At 41.5% G+C, this 24,079-nt stretch overlaps 1 protein-coding gene and 1 non-coding gene across 10 annotated transcripts in view; both read left to right on the forward strand.

Annotated features, from left to right (window-relative positions):
- The window catches only part of LOC139672047 (bifunctional heparan sulfate N-deacetylase/N-sulfotransferase 3), a 94,802-nt gene extending 74,465 nt beyond the window's left edge, over positions 1-20,337 (forward strand). For 8 of the 9 annotated variants that reach the window (XM_071555471.1, XM_071555465.1, XM_071555467.1 and 5 more), the window contains 9 exons: positions 1,344-1,472; positions 8,050-8,232; positions 9,958-10,054; positions 10,871-10,994; positions 13,349-13,523; positions 13,944-14,114; positions 15,095-15,204; positions 15,745-15,847; positions 16,861-20,337. In XM_071555471.1, the coding sequence (XP_071411572.1) occupies positions 1,344-1,472; positions 8,050-8,232; positions 9,958-10,054; positions 10,871-10,994; positions 13,349-13,523; positions 13,944-14,114; positions 15,095-15,204; positions 15,745-15,847; positions 16,861-16,980 (1,212 nt within the window). In that variant the 3' untranslated portion in view covers positions 16,981-20,337. Of the gene's footprint in view, positions 1-1,343; positions 1,473-8,049; positions 8,233-9,957; positions 10,055-10,870; positions 10,995-13,348; positions 13,524-13,943; positions 14,115-15,094; positions 15,205-15,744; positions 15,848-16,860 lie in introns of those variants that run through there. The other variant, XM_071555472.1, reaches the window with a different exon arrangement.
- Positions 20,338-22,764: 2,427 nt separating this feature from the next.
- Positions 22,765-22,895, forward strand: LOC139672678 (small nucleolar RNA SNORA24). Its single transcript, XR_011697964.1, has one exon. It is a non-coding gene; the product is annotated as a small nucleolar RNA SNORA24 (small nucleolar RNA).
- Positions 22,896-24,079: the final 1,184 nt, after the last annotated feature.

Consider the following 24,079-nt stretch of genomic DNA (forward strand, 5'->3'; position numbering starts at 1 on the left):
TGTAAAATAATGCTTGTGGATGTGCTCAGCGAGCAGGAAGCATTTGGGGAGGATGGATTGACTCAGAATCTCCAAAAATCTCATCATGAATTTTTGTCAAAACATGTAATTTGAAGACACATAATGAGATTTAACACAAGGACACTGAGGCCAAAATCTATTTCCAAGAGCAGTCATATAAAACCACCTGTTTGGGCAGTCTCAAGCTTTCAGTTCTCCAGGACAAATACATTAATTTTTTACATCTGCAGGCTTATGGTAATGAATACATTCAGTAATAAAATGGTTGTGTAAGATTTGCCCCAGAGCATCTCCCATCCAGTGCAGCTTCATTCCCTGCCTTTGTGAAGAATTGTTCTCATATTTCATCTGTGCAATCCAAAGGTTTTTGAAAAACATAAGCAAGCTGATACCAAACCTGCAAATTCCAAACATTTTCTGACAACACAGGATTTACAATCTGTGGTGACAGTATCCTTTACATTAAATGAATGTTGAGAAATGAAACTGCAAGAAGTAGAGTATCTAAAAACCCCACAGCCTGTGTCCAATAAGGCACTTGCATGCTTTCAAAGTTAATGTGTTCTGACAATCCTAGTTTAAGAATTACACATGAACATCCATACCCAGCTGTTGATTTTCTCTGAGGAACAGGCATTACTGATGTACTCTCAGCAGGTTATTTTCCAACGTCAATAGAAAATATTTTGAATTTCTGCCAGAAAACTGCATTTATTAGTTCTTCCTCTTGAAAAGGTTTGTTCTTGGAATGTTTTTTGAAGTTATTTTGTTCATACTGCTTTGCAGCTGGTCTTACAAAACCAGCACAGTGGAATGAGAAGCATTCTTAGGATGTGAGCATGACTGGCAAAATTCCACTCCTGTCACTAGAATTATTACTGGTGGTGATACCTAGGCCAGATTAAAAAACCAATTTGACTTTCCAATTTCAGTTAAATTTACAACAGAGCCATTGTTCAAATAAAAGTGGAACTGATTAATACAATATAGACTGATAATATTTCAGATTATGTTTCAAAATATTTAAAAATTTTAGAACTCCTTGTTGACTAGTCTTTTAGAATGAGGTGTTACAGACAAAATGTGTTTGAGGAGGTTGCTGAGTTGTAACTTGGTGATTGAGATCAATCTGTAGTTTCAAACTGAATATGATGCATTTTTGAAAGTTATGATTTCAGTGTTAATAATTCAACTAAATTATCACTGACTTCTGGCAAAGTTGAGATGCCAAATCTATCCAGCATTTATCAGTTATGTGTTACTTACCTGGCATTTATCTCATTAAAAGTATAAACTCTTGAATATTTTTTTTATAAATTCAGGTGCTTCCCAGGCAAACCTGTGGCTTGTTCACCCACACCATTTTCTATAAAGAGTATCCTGGAGGTCCAAAGGAACTAGACAAAAGTATTCAAGGAGGAGAGTTGTTCTTCACAGTGGTTCTCAATCCAGTAAGTACAGTGTAGCTTTTAAATGTTTTTTAAAAAATTAATTAAAGGAAAAGTACATGTGATCTCCCTTCTAGAGGATGGCAGGAGTCCCAGTCCTGCCTTTGATGGTGTGTATCATTTCAGGCATAGAGTCACAGAGTGGTTTGGGTTGGAAGGGACCTCAGAGATCATCCCATTCCTGCCCCTGTGCAATACATCCCCATTGGCTGGGGAGGGTATTGGTGCCATAGCAATGCTTTGGCCAAAGGTGGGTTTGGATTGAAACTTACTGGGCATAGCAAATGAGGAAGTCACAGTAATAATTCTGAGTCAGGAAATACGTGGCTGAAGCACAGCCACAGCATGGCCAAAAACTGTCTTGTAACAGTAGGGAAACAGGAAAATGTAATGTGGGTGCTTGAGGCATAAGCCTTTCAAGTTAAGGGAGTTAAGAGAATGGGGGGGAGGACAAGATAAGTACTGAAACAATCACAATATTTTGGTATTAATCAGCGTGGATCATGCCTGCCTGACATCCCTGCATGTGAGTACAGTAATGTCTTTTTATATGTGACACTTAGGTCTTTGATTCATGCATTGCTGTGCAGACTGTGTGATCATCTAGTTCTGAAAATTGTTATATCCTCAATACAATATAGGCTGGAAGAATGGAAGTTAAATGCATTGTGTTCTGACTATTAGGGCAAAATCTGCTCAAGGCCAATTGTTGAGATCCTTTTAGGGAGAGCCTCTGGTTTTAAATACCTGCTTATGAACAGTTTCTGAAGTTCTCAGCATTAGCCTGACATGTAATCAGTTTCAAGATGAGGGTTTCCATCTTTGTTGTCTTTATGTATTGCATGTATTTATATTGTGATTTGCAGGTCGCAACTGGGCAAAGGTTCACACACTGGAATGAAAACAAAGCAGCATTAGGAGTCTGTCTAATTACAAAGTGGTATTTTGGACTTCATTTTCATTGGGGTTGATGGGATTTCTTAATGTGAAACACCCACCTTTTCAGAGGATGCAAGAATTGTGTTATGAGACATTTTCTAAATGTGAATTTTCACTGATACAGAACTAAGAGGAAACACTAACCCAGGAATTGTTACAATGTCTGTGAAACAATAGTCTCAATAATGAATACTTAATATTAAATTTCCAAAAAAGAGTGTGAATTAAATGTAAATCTTAACAAATTCCTTCGTTATATTTATTTTGGGTAACTGATCTTAAGTGAACATAGTTTTTCAGGTGTAAGTTACCAGGCTGTGACTTCAGTGGGGACTCTCCACTGAAAGAAGTGCCCCTAAGAACGAAGCCCAAAAGTTCTCAGTGGTTTGCTGTGCAATGGTAGCAATTCACAAGAGAGGCTTTGCTTCCTTACAGTGTTCCAGATCAACCACAATCTGCAGAATAAAGCACAAAAAAGCACAGTATATTTGTATTTTGTGCATCTGTCTTCTCTTAAAGATCCTGCTGACTGCAGTGGCCCTCGGGCAAGATCGTGCTGTATCAGGATCTGCCACAAAATGTTTGACAGGAGAGGAAACAAAAGCAACCTCAGCAGTCCTGTATTATGAGTATTCTGACATTATTTCCCCCACATCATCAGCTGAATTATTGACTTACAGGGAGGTTGTGTGACTGGCATTGATTGAGCCAGGGAATTCTGTGGCAAAGCCACAAGGAAAACATGTACGTGTGTGTAGTGATGAGAATCTCATCCTGTCACACAGATCCATGTCTCTTACTGTCTCACATTGGTACTAGTTTTCCCAGCATTGTGCTGACTTTAAAACATTTTAGTTAGCATTTTTCCTGATAGACTTCTTAGAATCCTCAGTGACTTGAGATTCATCTATCTAGTCCTGCAGTATTCAGTGAAATTCTTGGATTAGTATAACAAATTTCTGTCCAGAGTCTCTTACAATGCAGTTGTACCAGTCTCCTAAGTATGACTTGTAGCTGGTGAAGGGAGTGAGCCAACAGAGTCTGAGCTTTTATAATGATGAGGTGAGTACAGACACTGCCATCAACTGTATCGTTTCTTCTCAGGTGTGCCAGTAAATCTCTTTATCAATGCTGGCCAAGACTCCATCAGTGCTTCTGATAAGCCAGTCCCAGAGCATCCTTTGAGCTGTGGCAGGTGCACGTGGGCAGCTCTGCTGCCCTCCCAGATCAATGTTTGAGGGTAACCAACACTTCATGAAAATTTTCTGCCCCTTTTCTACCCCTGAGGAAAACAAACATAAAAGATTATAATAAGTGCATTACATGCACTTAGATGCACTTCCTTACAGAGTGCTGTGTGTCTGCAGATGGAAAGAAAAGGGAAAATGCCCTGTGGAGAGTAATTTGGTGAAAGCCTTCAGATGGTTGACAGCCCCACAATGAAACTAATGTGTAGCCAGCTGTGTGTTCTCCACATGCTTACAGCAGTGCTGATCAGAAGGGAAGACTGTTAATGCTTCAGGCCCTTTGTCTGATTGATCTTAAAATAATTGTAATCTTTGTATATGCTCAGTTCTAAGTATTATTTTCTTCTAATTTTCACCTCTCCCCAGCTGCAGTGAGGAGAGCTGTTATTAAGCTAATTGACTTGCAGCAAGGGAGAAATTACCTCCTTTAGCACTGAAAATGAGAGGATTTTTGTGAGCATCAGCAGAACCTGCTGTATCTTAATGTGACCCTGAACAAGATGAACACCCAGGCTTTGGCACTACAGAGCTAAAAACAAAAACAAAGGCATTGAGGCTCAAATCTTCCCTCTCTGCCTGTCCTGCTTGGCACAACCACATATTTAATTGCACTGAGTGTGAGAGGCAGGAAAGAAGTTCAGTTTGACAAGCCTGAGTGAGAAAGGCATCAGTTCCTTCCCTTCCCTGTCCTCTCAGACTAGTTTTGGGAATGCCTGGGAACTCCCAGCAGTAGTTTGGGGAGTTGGCATGAATTGGGGCAGGGAGAGGAGTCAGTTTTGCCCAGCAGTTTGGCTGACTGCCATATACAAGTATTCTTTGCCTTCCTATCTGTTCTTCAAAGCCCACCCATAAAAGGCAGACACAGGGTCTGGTGTTTTCTGGGCGGAATAGAAAAAGCTACAAAAATTCCTAAATGAACAGGCAGCAGAGAAAGGCTGTGGAACAGACAGGATTAGCTCATTAGAGGTGATTCCTTGGAACAGTGTACAGGAAATGCATTGAAATTGTGGGCAATTAAGAAAACTTGACCCTTCCATGATCCTTAAAATTCTCGAATGGAAAGCCTTGTACAAGTGGTTTATTCTATCACTCTGTCAGTCTAATGGAGCAAACCCAGCTGTTACTGAGCCTCTGAATACCTGAAACAAAATGTTCTGAGTAACTTGGAAACAATATCAGAGCTGCAAACAGAGTGTGCACAGTGCCAAATTAATTGGAATGTAGGTGCTCTGAGAGGTACACACACTCTCGTGGCCTGTAAACGTTTGCTCAGGAGCTAAAATATCAGCAATATACTAAATTGGTAATGCAGCTGCTTCTAGTGCCTAGCTGAGAGCACATAATTAATTGTCAATCATAATTTAACTTCATTTTGCAGTGTTGTGCATGACCTCACTGAGCTGGGAGGCCTCAGTGCTGCCTTTTCATGTGTTGCACAGATTGGAGGGTGACACAGTGCCTGGTGACACAAGTACCTTGGTGACTGGTTCAATAACATGATTTATGCAAGCTGCAATTGCCTGCAGTAGATCTATATATGGTGAAAACATGAAATATGTGCCCAGTATGTAATAAGTGTTTCTTACAAATTTATTCTTACACCAACTATTTTAGTTATGGATTTAAAATGCTGGAATAATTAATCTGTTTAACATCATTTATGCTGCAGTCTCAGACCTCCCTCCACTTCCCTGGTGGGGAAGGAGGAGTGCAGAAATTCTGGGGAGAAGCTGGAAGGGGAAGGCAGAGTGTAGGAAAGCACCTTGGGCTGCTCTGATCTGAAGATGTGTGAGAGCAGGGAAGGAACTGCTGCCCACAGACCGGATTTAGTCCCAAACCATCATTTTAAAAATTGTCTGCATTCTATTTCTGTTCCCTCCTGAAAGATATTAAATCCCATGGAGAGTGTGCACTGAAGTGCAACCAAGATGATAGTTTGTTTATGAGGAACAGCAAAAAAAGGGTGATCCTTCTGCACTGAGATAAAGAAAATGCTGAGATGCCCCGAAAGAAATTATTTGAGAGAAGTGCTGGAAGTAATGAAATCAAATGAGTTCTTTGTATCCGAAAGGGAGGTTAAAATGCATGTTAGACTAAATATAAATCTATTCACAGCTGCTTCCCTTTTGAAGAAAGAATAAATATGTGAAGCTCTGTTTGTATTTTTCAGCATTTCCCTGGGGTGCAAGATTATTGAACAAATAATGTTATTTGTCTGGCCTTGTGAGATGCCCACAAAGGATTCCTTTTATATCTCCTGATCAGTGGTTCTAAGAGAATAAATCTCTATAGCACAATGGGCTGTTAGTTGCAGAGAAATAGTAAACACTCTCCTTAGCTGGAGCTTGTATGAATCAGGACGAGGTATGATGGAGCAAAACAAAGCATCAGACCTCAGTGTGGAAGGCAAATGTCTCCAGTGTGTTTGCCTTGGTGTGAAACGGCCCCACCTGCAGGGGGCAGGGAATGAACCACATTCCATCGTGCAGCACAGGGGATGGGTGGGGACACCATCCCTCAGCTCAGCCACTTATAGACGTAAAGGAGACCTTTCCTTTAGTGTCAAGTCATGGACTACATCATGTGTTTGGTTACATTAAGTATGGACTTTTTTACAATTCAGTATTTCAGTTTTAAACCAGCATTTGATTGTCTTTGTTATAAATAATTAACCATAAAGTATCTGACATAAAAACCCCTGTAAAATGGGAGCTAAGGTCTCTGATCTATTTTTCCCCTTCACTGACACAGTTTTATATGCTGGAAATTATTTATGATGATACATCCAATCAGTTTTTCAGCCTGCACTCTGACATTCTTAAAATTACAGTGACATTCTCTTCAGGGAAGGAGTAATGCATATTTTCCCCGAACCAGCAATCTTTCCAACTTCTCCTGCCATTTCTTTCATGGCAGTGCTGTAGCTGTTGGCAGGTGAGGAGTTGCCAGGAGGTGAATTGACATTAAAAATGTCAGAGGTCAGCCCACATGTAGGAAAGAAAGAGGCTGTCAAGAAAACAGGTTAACCTTTTTTATGGAAACCTGCAGACTGTATCTTTGTTGGGAACAGCGTTGTCCTGTGCCTGGCCTGTTCTGCTTTCAGAACTGAAATAAGGAAACTTGAAAAGGTTATATACATTTGGTTCCCTAAAGGGAAGGGGTTTTCAATCTCAGTCCTGTCTGCAGTAGATTGCAGTTTTTCATTCTTTTCTTCTTCTTTTTCTTAAATTGAAGGCTGGAATTCCTTTACAAAGATTAACTTCAGTTCCTGAGCTAATTTCAGAACTATGACCATGATAAGCCTTTCTTTTTTTAAAATGGCTTACATCAGGTCTTACTTTAAATACATACTGCTCATTCATAGCATTAGCAGATTTATTTATAAAAAGAGTCATGTTTCTAATTTTTTAATGGAAATTAGTCTGGAGAGTTTATCTTGGGAGAGTTCTATTTTAAAAAGAACTTCAAAAAAAGAAATCAATGGTAGAGAGACGAGGGTTTGCAGATTGGTGTGTAAGAACAGCCTGTTTCATCAGTGAGAAATTACCTTGGAAAGGATCATAGTACCAACAGAGGTTTGTCTTGAGCCCATCCTTGCAGTCCGTGTGTTCCTGCTCCGCTCATCAGGTGCCTCCAAACATGCCCTTCCTGTGAGGAACCTTCCACTGGGAGTGTAAAAGTGCAGCTGGGTCTCAGGATGGAGCAGGGAGTGTGTCTCTCAGTATCAGTTTCACAGTAAGGTGTTGGGAGAGTAAAAGTAAAATCCCAGCAGCCTTAAAACTTTGGGGCTTTTATTTGGGAGTATTTTATGCACAATTATTTGGAAGTACTCAATCAGCTTTCAGATTATTTTTGTCTGTTCCTGCATATGATTTGTCTGGCAGCCCAGTGCTTGCAGAATAGCTTTGTAGAAGAGATGAGCTATTCATCCTATAAAACTTCCACCTGCAGCAAGGAGATTTAAATCACAGCAACAGAGGTTGGCTACCTCTTGGTCTCTGACTTCTTTATTCTTCCACGGAAGCAGAAATTGCATTTTAACATTGCATTTGTAGTGCACTTAAGGTAGAACTGTGAGCATTGCTCTTGCTGTGTCCTCCATTCAGTAAATTTACATGAAGATCATGTCAGTGTTGCCTGACCCCAGGGTGGGATTGCATATCCTGGTGCTCACAGAGCTCCCGGGGCCTGTTCCAGCCTTTTCCTCATCGATTGCATTGAGCTGCCTTGAGAAGAGGGATGTAATTCAATGAAGAGCAAGGGTGGCAAGGTCTGTGTGAACGTGATCCAGGCCTTGCAGCAATAAAGAGGGAAAATGCAAATGAGATCTGTGTCGTGTGGTGTTGCACTGCCATCTAGTGATCCAGGTCTGCTCTCCTTGTTGTGTCCTGCAGATCAGCATCTTCATGACACATTTGTCTAATTATGGGAACGACCGCCTGGGGCTCTACACCTTTGTCAACCTGGCCAACTTCCTGCACACCCGCACCAACCTCAGGCTGCACACCCTGCCCCCAGTCCAGCTGGCCCACAAGTACTTCGAACTGTTCCCTGAGCAAAGGGACCCTCTCTGGCAGGTAGGAGGTTTAGTGAGTCAGAGATCAGAAGAAAATGGTCTTGATGGTGTTTTTTGTGAAATTCTTTGTTTCAGTTTCTTGCAGAAAAAAGCATTCATATGCTTGGATTTCCTGCTTGGTTCCATAAAACAGCCTGCAGAAGCTTCAGTATGTGATTGTGTTCCCTGTCACTTGTAAAAGGCTGTGAAATTAATATGTATTAAGATGTATAGTTAAGATTATCTTTAATTCGTTTAATTTGTGACTATAATTTTAAAAATGTGGGGAAAGGCAGCAAAGTGCATGTTGTGTTATTTCTGTTCTCCTTTGGAACTAACAGCAGTGAATGGCAGAGTGGTGTATGTGCATATTCCAGCAATTAAAGAAATGAACTTTCCTCCAGGTGTGTAAGGAGAAGAGGTCACCCAAAAAGAGAAAAGAGCATTAAAACCATGTTAACCTAATGTTAATCTTATTAGCCAATTAGAATTAGATTAGATAGATTAGGAAGTTACCCAAAAGGCTGGGAACTGCCCAAGGAAGTTTGGCAAGAAGCTGTAGGTATGTGGGTGCTTGCAGGGATAACGTGTACCCCAAACGTCATCTTCTTGTGGTGACTTGAGAGAAACACTCTGAGGAGCAAACTTTATTAAATCAAACATTAAAATGTATCTCAGCTTGCTTACTCAAATGTTTTCTAACCTTGGATATTAAATTGCCAACTGAGAATCTGAGATGACAAATTTGTACTTAAATATGCATCTTGACATTCATGCTGTTACTGAATAAAACATTGAACTAGGGGGGCAAATGTCAGGAATTTTGCATCATATTAAGATAGAATGAATTTAAAAGTGGAAATTAGCCTGTAGCCAAATAACTTGAAAATTATAATTACTTAGAGAAGACATTTGTAAGTAACAGTAACTAAGACATACTGAATATGGTACATTTTGTCTGTAATGCACATTGATCTGAATACAGTGGCATATTTTTAAGCATAGAAGGGGTACATGAAGATAATTCCCTTCATCTCAGTGCAGTACTGCCAAACAGCAGTCAAAAACTGTTTGCAAGGAGCATTTCCAAAACAAATTTAAACTGACTCTGTTGCAAAGCAGCAAATGAAAAAACAAGATCAGTAGTGTGTGCTGGTTTGAACTGCAGAATCAGAGTATGTATTTCTGAATGGAAAGCCTTAAGTCATAGCTAATTTACCCCTTTACTTTGAAAACTGCAGCATGTATAGCTGTTCTGGTAGTGTAAAATTAAAGATCAGTAGTTAGATACCTCATCAGCAATTCTGTGTCTTCCTAAAGTGTATGTAATTGATGAATTGATTTTGAATTACTCCCAGAGCTTAAGATGTGAGATCCAATTTGTCCTCAGCATAACTCCACTGAACAGGCTGACATTTTGTAGGTGAAATGATCTTGTCCCAGGGTCTGTAGCATCCCTGGGGCAGCTATATATATGTAGAATATCTCTTCAACATACTTCCCTCAGGAAAAAAATGCAAACAAATACTTAAGAGAACCAGTTTCTGGCCTGGTTCCATTGCAAAGACCTTTCTGAAGCACAGAAATAGTTCTTGAATACATGGCATTGTTTTCTGTCATAAGGGAAAATAACATTTTCTGGTAAGATTATTTGTACGTGGATGTAAAATTAGTAGTTTATACATAATTTAGGAACCTTATCAAGTGTGATTACCAATGAAATTCTGAGCTCTCCTCTCTGTTTTAGAATCCCTGTGATGACAAACGGCACAGAGATATCTGGTCTAAGGAAAAAACCTGTGATCGATTACCAAAGTTCTTGGTTGTAGGACCCCAGAAAACTGGTGAGATTTCATTGCCTTTCAACAAGACAGGCTATGTGTAACTTCAGATCATTTTGCTCAGGCTGCTGTGTAGAGATCTTGATCACCCAGCAGCATTTTTTGATTTTCAGTTATCATCCAAATATAGTAATGCAAGTTATAATAATAGACAATAAACAGAAAATGCAGGGTCAGATTTTTGGGACTTATGTCAAAATTAGTAACACTGTCTGTCTTACTGGTAATTTATCAAGCTCTTGTCAAAGTGGAAAGGACAGGACAGACATTTTTCAAACGAGTTGGATTCTGAATTGCAAGTTTTTTGCTCTCCTGCAAGTGTCTTGTTTATAGAAACCTGTTATTTCTTGGAATTTATTACAAGTCAAGAAGTTCCTAATGGACAGTTTGAATTGCAAGATTGCAGTAGTTTATAAATTAACTTAATGGTTAATTTTCTTCTCTGTAATCAGAAAATTGCATATGTGCTTCCTTTCATCTTCACCAATCCCTAATAGCTACTTGAGTGCAAGTGTCTTAAATTATTTTTTGTGACAGTCTCATTTAAACCAAGCATTATTTTTAAAACACCCTTATTGTAAGTGTGAAAAACAGATTTCAGCACTGGCATTCCAGATTCTTTTCTTAACTATTTGCAGTTCTTTAAATGTCTTCATTCTAAAAGCTCAGAAAGCGCAGAATCTCGGGTGACATAAATCAACATCCCCTCACTGAAATGAAGTGGAATAAAGCTGGTTTAGTCCATCTGTGAGTCTGAGCCCCCAAAAATGTGTGTGTGTGAATTTCTTTTTAAATCTTGGACTTCTATCCTATTTGCAGGTACCACAGCCTTGTATTTGTTCCTGATCATGCATCCTTCCATCATTAGTAACTCCCCCAGCCCAAAAACCTTTGAGGAGGTACAGTTCTTTAATAGAAATAACTACCACAGGGGGATTGATTGGTAAGATGGGTTATTAGTATAAATATACAAGTTTATATATTGTGAACAATACAAAAATTGCATTACTGTTGGTAATGGTAACTGTGCTTACAGAGTGAGATAAGAAATATCCTTCAGTGTTCTTTGAAATGAGAAATAAATGCAAGTGAAGATATCATAAATGCACTAACTTTTGTGAGGCTTTCTTGTGTTTACCCATATATTGATATATACAAACAGTAGCAAAATGTGATTTTCTCATTGTTCATTACCTTTGAAGTTGGGACAGTGAGGGTTGTTGGGGGGATATATGGACACAAAAGTTATGTTCCTGTTGTAAGTCTTACAAGAAAAAAAACCAGGGAGAGGCATTTTTTCCTTGAAATAGGATTTAGAAATGATAATCATGTGAAAGGGGAGACAGTCATAGCCTCTCAAAATGTTCTTTTAAAATCAAATAATTAGGAGAATGTGTCTCTGCAGGTTAGTGATGGATGCTAAAACAGAGCATGTGTCCGTGCTGCCACATTCCCTGTGGATACCAGGGAGTCTCCAAGTCACTGCTGGTTTCAGGTGCTTTCAGAAAGGGCTGCACTGAAAGGCACTGACAGATGGAAAGCAGTTACGTGCTGTGGTGGCTGGGGAGCACCAGCAAAGGGTTATTGATTATTTGTGTTGTTCCTTTATTTTGCCCCCAGTTTAAGGGAAAGCAGTTTTATTGCCTGTGACTGTGTGTTCATCCTTAGCATTACCAGGTGAGCGCCGTGCTGTGGTCTCAGTGCTGCAGACACGGCAGGTCCTGTCGGTCTGTAAGTCACTTGGTTTTCAGAGCTGTAATTGCTGCAGCAGGTTCTTACTGGCAGGTGGGGTGAGTCAGCCGGTTCCTGCCAGTAGGGAGGTGCTGGATGAACGACAGGGAATGGGAAAGCTGCCTGTGCTGCTGAGGCCTTTGGAGTCAGCAAGGGTGCCAGGCATAGCAGCTCCACACTGGTGGGGACAGGCTAAGTACAGCGAGCCACTTGTTCCACAGAGTCAAGCAAGGTCTCCATGTTGCTGGAAGACACTTTACTGCTTCTTATCCTCCTGCCGTATCCATTCCCTCATGCACAGACACAACTTGGCTGCCAGTGCTGTGCCAGGTTACCTTCACCTTAACACAGCACTGGTGCATAAAGCTCACAGTGATCAACCCATAAAGACCAGGCACGTCCTTGTAGCAGGTTCCCACCACAGCAGCCACCTCTGCAGTGTGTGCCCCACTCACCACCACTGTCAGGTTCTCACAGTCAAGCCTTGGATCCTCACAACTGCCCACTGGTGTCATTGCTTATTTCTTAGATTTGCATTCTGTCTGCCAGACCAGTCTCTCAGACCTTCTATTGTATTTCAATGCTGGCTTGTAATGAGCTTACTGAGTGGTAGTTAGATAAAAGGTCTCTCCTCATTAGTCCATTGGTTGGCTGGGATTCTTGCAAGAGTCACAAAGAATGTTGAGTTCAATTTCTTCTGTGGTTGTGTAGATATAGCTCTATCCCTGGCTCTAACTTAGGCTTTGTCTGAGCTTGCATTTACAGAAGCAGAGGAGGTTCTTTCAGCCCTCACAACCTCAGTATTACCATTTTGAAAGCAGTACAGATGTAAATTGTCATCAGTGGTCTTCAGAGGAGGTTGTTTTAAATGGCATTTATTATATCAGTACCGTTTAAATGAAGAATTAAGAAGACCAGTATTTCCCATTTCTTTTTCCCAACAATAATGTGAAGTGGTCTGAGGGCCATGGGTAGAGCAGAATATTGCTTGAATTTACATGCAACTTCATAATGGTGAGGAAAGCTCACAAAACTAAAAGGAATACAACCCATGTTTCCCCAAAACTGGGACTCATAGAACAGTAAGTGAAAGATTCCATCACTGATGAAGCTGTGGGGGATTGTTTCAGTGCATCTTCCCCACATAAACAGGCTCTTACTCTTATGAGTGAAAGCCATTCTGATACTGAATCATTTTTTCTTACTATATTGCACGGTAATTAATGTCAGCAAAAGGCCAGATTTGGAGAACACAATTTCTACTTTTGGCTTCAGCAGTTTGTTCTGACTGAAAAGTGCTAATTTGCTAATTTTAAGAAGATACATGAAGATTGTAACATTTTCATCCAGTTACAAAAAAAATAGCTGCAATGTCTAGTTATATGTAGTGAGAAGGTAGCTAGTACTGACTAAAATATGATCAAAATATAATGTAAACTTCTGTTTGGTTCTATCTGGCAATTAACTATTATTTTAATTGAGTATTTTAGAATAAAATATGCTTAACAGATTTATCAAACTTTGTGTGATTTTTAAGTAATTCTGAGGATGATGTTGCTTTCCCAGGTATATGGATTTCTTCCCCACTCCTTCTAATGTCAGCACTGACTTCCTCTTTGAGAAAAGTGCCAACTATTTCCACTCGGAGGAGGCTCCCAGGCGAGCCGCGTCCCTCCTGCCCCGGGCCAAGATCATCACCATCCTCATCGACCCGTCCGACCGCGCCTACTCCTGGTACCAGGTACGGCCTTGAAGAACACAGGCAGGCACAAGCAAGGGGTTGCACCTTGAATCCTCTCTGTGCATCCTCTCAGTGTATATTTATATAAAGGGTTTGGACAGTACAAGCTTTTTTTCATCAGTCAGTGACCACATGTGATCACCCATGGGCTGTCATTTAAACCTAAAAATATCCTAAGGGTTAGAACACCAGGAACCACCTTTTCAAAAGTCTGCCTGTAATATGAGCATGTAAACAGGCTTATTTGATTGATTTATGTAAACAGCACATACAGAAATTAGTCTGTAGACACAGTTATCTAGTTCATGTTCAACATACAAGATAGATTAAGTAATTCTGGTCAGTAAGAACAACTGGTTTTGTCTTACTTTCCCAGCACCTGTGGCCTGTAATGTTGCAGCAATGTAACTTCTTTTGCAGCATCAGCGCTCCCATGAGGATCCTGCAGCCCTGAAATTCAGCTTCTATCAGGTGATCACAGCGGGACCCCAAGCCCCCTCTGAGCTCCGAGCTCTGCAGAAGCGGTGCCTGGCCCCTGGATGGTATGCTATCCATATTGAAAGGTGGCTAACTTACTTCCCACCTTACCAGGTGAATAAGACTGTAACTCCACACCCTCATCTTAGACATACATACTGCATTAACGTTTGCCTTTGTAAAAGCCTTGCCTCCTGAATGCTGATCTCCTACCAGTCATTATCCCCCTCCCGGCCCTGTGCGAGATCAGGCCTCAAAAGATGCACATCCTAAGCCCTGAACATCATGTGATAACACAGGGCCAGGCAGACAATTTCACGTGATCAGTGTCTCCTGGGCAGATTTATTTCTGGATTTTGGCGACATTAGCAGTGTGTCTGGCACTGCTCCCCACCCAGCATTAAAGTTACTTCACTTGAGGGAGGTTGGCTGTGATCCAAACCATCTGTTAGCCAGGACTCTTCTGGCTGAGACAAGTTGGCTGGAGTCTGCACCTTCTGTTTTCCCAGAGTGTGCCAAGGAAGCTCTGCTGCCTCTAGTTGGTGTTATTCTCCACATTCTCTCTTTTCAGCCAGCCTTGTGTCTGTCTTCATGAGATACACAATGCTGTAACATGATGGTACTCGTATGAGATTCTCTACATCATGTCTTTACTAGCTTCTTTCCCAAATCAACCTGTGAACATTGAACAATATGCACTGACATGCAGATTTTTTCAGATTTTACATCCCACAGTGATAGTGAAGAACTGGTGGCCTTATGTTTTCTCAGTAAAAGTAGTAGCTGTTAATATAATTTTTTCTTGGCTGGACCAATCGTTCTCAATTTCCTGCCAATATTTCATATCTTTTTAGGTCCTTCATTACTATTTCTCTGTTGTCATAACACCTTCCATTTTAGTATCATTTCAGATTTAATTAAGATGCCATTTACCCAGGCCATTAATGATGATGACAATTAAGACTGGACCAATTATTGTTTTCTGGTGCTGTACTCTCCATGTAATGAAGGAGTTTGACAGAGGTGGAAGTTTCAGTTTGAAGCTTGAATTATTGAATTTTAAATTAAACTTCCATTTATTTTATCTGTTGTAGTTGCTAATTATTGATGGACAGCAGCTGAGAACTGACCCCTCTACAGTAATGGATGAAGTACAGAAATTCCTGGGAGTCTCTCCTCATTATAATTACTCTGAAGCCCTAACGTGAGTTAATTAATTCATCATTTTCACATGTTTCTACATTGCTGGAATACCAGTTATTCTGTAAGGCAGGTCTCTGCAAATCAAGCCTCTCATACATGCTTGAGCTGTCACTGGGATGTATCTTCAGAACACAGTTCAGAGTTGAATTTTCCACGAGTCACCCACTGAGCCACTCAGTGCTGACAGAGACAAAGCTTTGTGAGAATTGCATATCAATTTTGGATCAATCAAAAGAAATTCTACTTCCATAAGTGGAATGTGGAATGCTGACATGCATGAATTAAGGAAATAAATTAGTTACTCTTTATTTTTGACATCATCTGAAAAACAGATTCAGTGGTATCAGTCAGGAATGTAACATCCACTCTGTACATCATAAATACATGTGTACACAAATCCTTTGGATTCTGACACTTAGATTTGGCTGCCTGTAAAATAAGGCTGATAACTTTAGGTTTCCTCTTTTGACTCTTCAGTCTAAACTTTGGAGATTTATCCTCCTTGCAGTATCTCACAATTTTTACAATATATTTGTTTTAGGTTTGACTCACATAAGGGATTCTGGTGTCAGCTCCTGGAAGAGGGAAAAACAAAGTGTCTTGGAAAGAGCAAAGGCAGAAAATACCCTCCTATGGATTCTGAGGTAAACTATTATGCTCACTGGCATTGTGCAGGGATTCAGCTGCCACATCTGGGACATGATGCAGGCAAAATCATAAGAAAGGAGAGAAGACAAAATTAAGTACTTCTGAAACCCTGTCCCATTTACCTCTGGACTTAAACAGCAGAGGCTCCACAGTGCATGTATTTCCTCAGTCGTGGTCAGATATTTATGTCTGTCTGGTCCTTTGTCTCTGTGAGCAGTTAGACCCTGACAAGTAACTCAGGCTCTTGTATAATCCAGTTTTAAGAGAGGTTCAGTTCTGTTCCTGTGACTTTCTAAATACCTTCCCTGGACAAACACTCAAATGGTGAAACCTTCGTCAGATCAAATACTGCAGCAGTTCAGTCTCCTGTCCCAGCTGTAACTTGTATGTTGATTCTGTCTTGCATTCCCATTTCATTTAGCCTGACTAAAATGCAAATAAAAACTTACCATTTGAGTAGCAATAAGAATTAATGTACCAAGTAAGCCAGGGTTTTTTTCTCCCTGTAATTAAATTGTAAGTAACTTCACATCAGTCGAGTCTTACTGACACAAAATCATTGAGTGAGAAGGATTTTGGTCAGAGATAAGACTATTTCTTTGCTGTTGTCTTTTTCAACTTTAAATACCTCTGAAATGAGGTTACTGACACATATCTATGTACAAAAATATTTTAGAAACTTTCTTATCAATCACAGTGCAGTAAATTCAAAGTGCATCAGCTCAGTGTGACTCTATATTTACATGGCTGCTTGAGAGTGGAATGAAATCCTTTGCTTTGACTTTCCTGTTCATTTTGGACAACCTTTGTTTCTTCTGAAATGGCCTTTTAGAATTTAGCTCCTAATGAAGAGCTTAAACTTGCATGCATTAGATAGCATAAAACTGTACAAATTGTATCAAAGGAAGTAAAGTTTTGACACAGGTCAAACAAACTTTGAAACATTGAACTCACAGCAACTGCTATACTGCATTTTATTAAATAAAAATACCTTCTTTGTGTCCATCAGTGCAGGGCCTTTCTGTCAAGCTACTACAGAGATCACAATGTGGAACTGTCAAAACTCCTACACAAACTGGGACAGCCCCTGCCATCATGGCTGAGACAGGAGCTACAGAAAGTCAGATAGCACTGGAAAACAGCTTCTTGAAATCTCCCTTCCACGCTTCAGTCATCATACCTAGACTCTCCAGCAGCTGCCAGAAGGTCTTGTAAGATATACCTCTTCAGAAGAGTGTAAAAGATAGAGATGATTTCCATATGCTGGCATGTGGATTGTAAAAATACACACGTTTCTTAGCGCTCTGTCTGGATACATTTCTGGGCCTATGGGCTTGTGGACTACTGTGCACATCTGTGGAAGTTCTTTACAGCTGGTAAAAGTATCAGATACATGACCTGTCCAATTTCACAGTAAATATTTACACTTCTATATTTCAGTTTAAAAGTATTGTGTCTCATGTAGGTTTGGTAGCCCATTTATAGACCACTGACCGTTTTTCTTACTATTTGATTATCGTGTTGCATAAGATAACTTGATGTGGCACAAAATGCCAAGTGTACTTCTGCCTTTGGAATCAGCCTGATAATGCCCAAAGTGTGCACAAACACAAGTGAGAAGTGCAGTTATCATATGTGATTTAAGTGCAGTTACCATATATGATTTAGCTGTGCACAGCAACTAAATACATGGAGCAAATCTGGAAGCCAAAAGTAATGCAGAACAAACCCATACAAACAAAACTGTGATAAGAATCCATGATTACATCCTGTAACAACAAACCCTTACAATTATGTCTGATTTGTACTGACTTAAATGTTAGACTATAGCCATTATCTGAGCAGAAATTTAATGGACATGTGAAGCACAAAAATTGCAGTGTAATCCTCATGAGCAGTGGTAAACAACTGTGCCCCAGCCTGGAGCAGTGCAAGAACAGGCCAGATGCAGACACTGCACACCAGGCTTACACTGCTGAGAATCAGGAGTGACTCCACTGAAACAAATGAAAATCTCAAAAAGAGCAGAAACACCCCCATATTTTTATTGCCTTAAGTTGCACCACTATTTTTCCTTAATTTATTTGCCATTTTGCATTCCACGATCCTTCAACCTTACCAAATGTCAGCATCTTTCAGTCAGTTTACATCAGCTGCAAAAATCTTATCAGACTTCCAGAAGAAAACACCTGTCCTGGTTCCAGACTTCTTGAACACATTTGGTGTTAAATACTAGGAATAAGCTCTAGGGGGAAGAGAAATGAACAAAATGTGTAGTCATGGTAGGAAGACACAAATATCCAGCCTTGCATTTATGTGGTATATTTCAATGACACATCTCTCAATGCATCAGTTTAGCTGTGAGATAAAGTCTAATTAATAGTACTTAAAAGTTGAGGAAGAAGATCGGTGAAAACTTCAGCTGAGTGTGGCCTTAATGCTTCTCCACTGAACTTTGGCTCTGAGTGTTTCTAAAGGCATGAAGGGGGAGTGAAAACAAAAGAGAACTACAGTACTAAATGCAGTGGTTTGTACAGTAGCTCTTATAATGTTTTCGTAATTTGTTTTAGGATGAATACTTAAAAACATGCATCAAATGGTGGAAAAACTTTCTATGTCTCAGTGCTGTTTTACAACATTTATGTAATCATATGATTTAACTTCCAAGGTAATGGAATGGAAACCAGTCTGTTATTCCCTAAATAGAAAACTGATGTTGAGATCCTTACTGTACCTCTAACTGATAATCTTTGTTATTTATTGATTTTGTCTGTGTAATATGTGGTTTTGATAAGCCTGTAAAGAAAAAAGTCCAGACAAATTGCTGTATATAACACTATTCTTTACACAGCACATTTTTGCTAAGGGAATATGCATGATAAATGATGAGGACCTACTAGAGTAGACATTTTTTAAGATGAACACCTTTATTATTTATTAGACAGAATGAGAATTTTCATTTCCCTTTAAATATTCACTGTCATATAGATTGTCTCAAAAGCTGACTTGTCTTAAAATACTTCTTACTTCATAAAAGAAACACTCTGGATTCTGAACATCTGTAAATGCAAATACCCTGCATGCTGTGGACAGCTCATGCTTCCTGCAAGCATCCATATAGATTTGTTACAACTGAACTGGAGAAAATACCTGGGGTTTTCATCCTGGCATGATTGATTTTACCCTTGATGTAACCTGGTGTAACATCACTCAGACACTTCAAAGAATCCACAGGGATTGCACAAAGCTCCTGCTGTGCACAGCTCCTCTGTGTTCTTCAGTGTAGCAGTTGGAAGGTAGAAAATGAGAAAAATCTTGGGCACTGTATCAGGTGCCTGACGTTTTCAGGGTGAGGGGCCCTCTGCACACAGATGAGTGAGTGCCTCCTACACGCAGGAGGAACGGCCTTTCAGCCACAGTCAGAGTTCAGTCTTTGTTTGAGAGTTCCCTCTCTGGGCAGCCAAGGGCAGAGTGAGGATGGGGACGTGCACATTGGTCACATTGTCCCCTGGGAAATTTGGCATTCCAGCTGTGGTCACCACAAGGCACTGGGATGGAAAGTCCTCCATATGCATGGCCTTGGCCTTGGAGGGATTATCAATTGTTTGTAAAAGGATGGTATGAAGACACATCTCTTTTCTCCAGAACTATTCTACTTAAATATGTTCTTACGTTTAACAGGAGCCTTTGAGAAACAGAGTGACTTGTAACATGCAGTCAGCTTGGTGAGGAGTGAGGGGCTGAGCACAGCCTGCAGACAGCAGCCAGTGAGTTACTGCCCATGTCACAGGATGGACAGCCCTACAGCACAGTAAACGTGGGTTATATGGCAACGTTTAACCTCTTCATAACTTACCTGCAATCAGTGTTTGATATCCAGAAATAGGCTATCAGTGTCACCACTCCTAAAAAATACTGATTCTTAACAATGAATTTCTATTTTCTAGTCAAAGTCAGGTGTTTTATTGTGACTGGTAACACAGACATGGTTTCTGTTCCCTGGTAGGTAACTGCACAAACAAATGCTTGATTAGGTGAACTTCACCTTTATTTTCCTAAATAAGATTCTGAAATTTGCTTTCTGCAGACCTCTGTGCCAGTAAAAACTAGTGTGTGGTTATGAGCAGAAAGTGACCACAGGGAGGGTGTGAACACAGAGCCAGATACGAAATCACCTAATTATTTGAGCAAACATTCCTTAAAATACTGTGATATTTTCCCAGTGCTACTTGTGCAGAATTAGTTTGAATGATTTCCAGACTATCTTGTACAGAATATTCTTTTTGATTGCTTAAAAATGTGAAACTTCCTCAGGAAGAAATTAAATAGTTATTTCAATGTTTATAGATGTAATACTCTTGTCATTCACATTGAATGAAAATTGCTGGAAACATTTTTCTCAGTTTTTTTTTAATAAAATATAGATATTATTCTGATAGTGGCATGGTATTTGAAGTGCAACAATAAACTCTGATAAGGAAATGTAGTGCTGTGTGGAAGTGCCTTTCATGTTCACAGAAGTCCTTTTCCAGGTCAGTGAGCAGCTCCTGCAGCCTGACACTGAGCTACAACACAGGCCAGCAGCACAGGAGCAGCACGAGATGTTTGCAGAAATGAAAAATGTTGCTTATTCTCACTGTGAGTGAATGTTGCTGCTTCATGCAGCTGCTCATTTTACTGCTTTTGCTTCCTGCTTACTTTTTATTTCTTGTGCCAGAAATTGCTAATGTGCTGGAGAAACATCTCCAGAGTTTGCCATTTGTAAGATAACAAACAGAATTTATTCAAATTACTTGCCTTGGGGATTCAGTAGTTGTGCCAATCCATCAGCCTACACAGACATGAGAAAAACTTTCTTGGGAGAAACCTCTAAAATATTATATGAATGTCCAAAGGAAAATTCAGTTACCAAATTCAGAACAGAAAAATTTCCTTATCTAACTGGGCAAAAGCTGCTTAAAATCTTCATTGAGTGTGGAAAGTAGGAAACCTGTGATAACAAAATACTACATTCACTGCAGATATGATGCAGCCTGTAATTAAGTCTAAGCTTCTTGTATAATGCCCATCTCCATATCTCTTAAGAACAGTAAAAGTGAAATGATAAAGTAACAGGTAGTAAGCAAAGATCCTGGCTACAAATGATACCTGCTTAGCCCTTCTCTCCAATTTATCTGCTTTCATTTAATGTTTCTTTTTAGTTCTGGCCAAATTCTTAGAGCTCAAAGGCAAAACACACTTTTTTTGTCTGTGTGGACCACATGGATGAAGAAAGCACAGCAGTCAGCATCAAAGGACAAATCCCAGGAACAGGAAAGTAAGAGCTGAAACCAAGGGACAGGGAAACCTGAATGGATGAGGAATTAAAGGCAAATTAAGGATGGTCATTTCAAAACCACACATTGAGCTGGAATCTTCACTGGTCTGTGGATGACAAATAATAGTTAAATAAGATGCTGTTGTCTGAAAGGTACAGTAATTAGGGGGATTCAGACTTGGCAGTAGGATGCATTTCTTTGCAGAGGGTGACCAGTCCCTGAACAGACTTCTGGACAGCTGGTTGATGCCGCAGGCCTGTCAGTGTTTAGAAAACATTTGGACAATGCCCTTAACAACAGGTTTTAACTTTTGCTCAGCCCTGAGGTGATTGGGCACTTGATCATTGTAGGTCCCTGCCAACTGAAATGGGCTGGTCAGTTCTGTTGTGTTCTGTCCTGTTCTAATTTAAAATGAGGGTGTAGGAATTCGGCCAGCATTAACCTGCAAATGAAGCATTTGCTTATGTGGACTGGAAAAGGCAAATAACTTGTGTTCACCTAAAGGGATGACTTAATTTTTCTAGTACACCTTTCACAACCTCTTCTTTCTTCTTAGTCTATGGTTATCAAATAACAAGGAGTATTACTTTAACATTTATGGCTGGACTAAGCATAAACACACACCCACACGTGTACCTGCACAGAGCAGCAGCAATGCCTAGGCCAGCTGAAGGGCTCTGTTCTGGAGAGTTTCCATGGATCCCTTAGTCGGTTTGCCCCCGAGGGTGCTACTCAGTGGCTCCGGAAAGAAGGAGCACCGAGGGTTTGCTCCATGTGCGGTTGGCGCGGTTCCCCCCGTCCATGCACCTGTCAGTCACCGCAGGCCCCGCCCCCTGCCCAAAGCCCCGCCCCACGGGCAAGGCCCCGCCCCTGCCCGACTCCCGCCGCTGGTGCGCGCGGGGTGAGTCACGCGCAAGGTCTCTGCGAGGGCGGGTGCGCCGGGCGGCTGTTGGTGGTGAGGGGCGGCCATTGGCGCTGAGAGGGCGCGCGGGGCGGCTGTTGGTGGTGAGGGGCGGCCATTGGCGCTGAGAGGGCGCGCGGGGCGGCTGTTGGTGGTGAGGGGCGGCCATTGGCGCTGAGAGGGCGCGCGGGGCGGCCGCTGGTGGTGAGTGGCGGCCATTGTCGCTGAGGGGCGGCCGTTGGCGCTGAGTGGCGGCCATTGTCGCTGAGGGGTGGCCGTTGGCGCTGAGGGGCGACGGTTGTCGCTGAGGGGCGGCCGTTGGCGGTGAAGGGCGACGGTTGGCGGTGAGGGGCGGCCGTTGGCGCTGAGTGGTGGCCGTTGGCGCTGAGGGGCGCGCGGCGCGGCCGTTGGCGCTGAGGGGCAGGCGCGGGAAGCGAAAGCGAGGCTGAGGGGGAGGCTGGAGCTGGCGCCGGACCCGGCGCTGCTGCTGCTCGCGGACCCGGCGCGCTGCCCTCCACAGCGGAGCCGGCGCCGCAGACAAACGGAGAGAAGCTGGGCGAGCAGCAGGTGGGCTCCGTGACGGGGAGGGCCGCCGGGTGGGAAGCCGTGCGGAAGCGCGGGACCGGGGTCAGGGCCTGAACCCGCATGAGGGAGGGAAAATGGCGGGCGCCACGTGGCGGCGTGGGCAGCGGTGATCCATGACTCCATGGGGGCTGCCGCCTGTGGCTGACTCCCTTCCTAGGCATGGAAGAGCAGGGCCTTGCTAATTGGCATAACTTGTACCTTCTTGTGGGTATGAGTCGTTGACTATAGCAAGTAACAAACCGAGCCTGCCGTGGGCTTGGCCGTGACCCCCCTGTTGTATTTTTTGCTTGTTGGTTTTCGATTTCATTTTTTTTTGTCCCTAATAAGCGATTACAGGCCAGTTTTTAAACTTTTACTTTTTTTTTAATTCCACAGGAGGGCAGGAGCTGGAAGTGTGGAGACCTATCCATTGAAGATCCTTCCACAAAAAGTATGTGACTGGGTGCATATTACACATAAAGTTCTTCAGAAGTGAAGTTTTGGTCGGGAACAATACTGATTTGATAATTTATTTTTAGTGATTAATCTGCTGCGACTTGCCCTTTAAAATCAAGGTATAGGCTTGGTGTTTTATTTTGAGCCATACATACTTCCATTTTTACGTGTTTTATTGACAAAAAAGTAAACCCGAGTGCATTAGTATGACTAGGAGGAATTGGGTTGGGCTGTGGATGCATCAGAAAACATAATCCACTATTCCCAGCATAAAAGGCACATTCATTGCCTGCCAAACTAGAGGTGTACACATTTACAGATTCCTCAGCGATATTCCTGTGCCACTGGAATGGCTCTTTCAATAAGCACGTGGGTACTCAGGGGAATCTGCAATTGCAGGAGCAGAGAGAGGTGTCGGATACGAAAAACGTTGTTGTAGCGCATCCTGCTGTCTGTCTGCTGTCTTACTGTTTTCCCAGTACCAAAATTAAACTGCCTCAAACTTGTTTTTACAGGGGAAAACCACTCTTGAGTTGTGATGACAGAAGATGGGACTAAATTCCACATGTAAAATCTAGGAGTAGCTGTGACTAAACCTTTTAGTTTTTATTTAGGGTTGGAATTTATAGATTTTGCAAGCAATATTTCTGGTTATGAAGCAGAACTAGCTAAAGCTAATTTTAGGTAAGATCTTAACCCTTCTTTAAAATATGGTGAAAATTTGGAGCTTTAATGAGAGATTATGCAGTCTCATTTTGACAAATAGGGGCTGGAAGGCAGCTTCCTGTGCCTCAAGTTAGCCTTGGCTGCTTCTGTACCAACGCAGGACAAGTAGCCTCTTTTGTGCAGGTTACAGGGCTCCGCTGCTCCTCCCTTTGGGCTGTCACTAAGTGTTGAGCAGATACAGTCATGGTTTTGGTGGTTCAGTGGCTGTGTTGCCCTCTCTCGTGGCTGACCACACTGCAGTATTGCTAAACCCAGTGACGTGC

This window comes from Pithys albifrons, chromosome 5 (genome assembly GCF_047495875.1).
Source record: "Pithys albifrons albifrons isolate INPA30051 chromosome 5, PitAlb_v1, whole genome shotgun sequence".
NCBI lineage: Eukaryota > Metazoa > Chordata > Aves > Passeriformes > Thamnophilidae > Pithys > Pithys albifrons.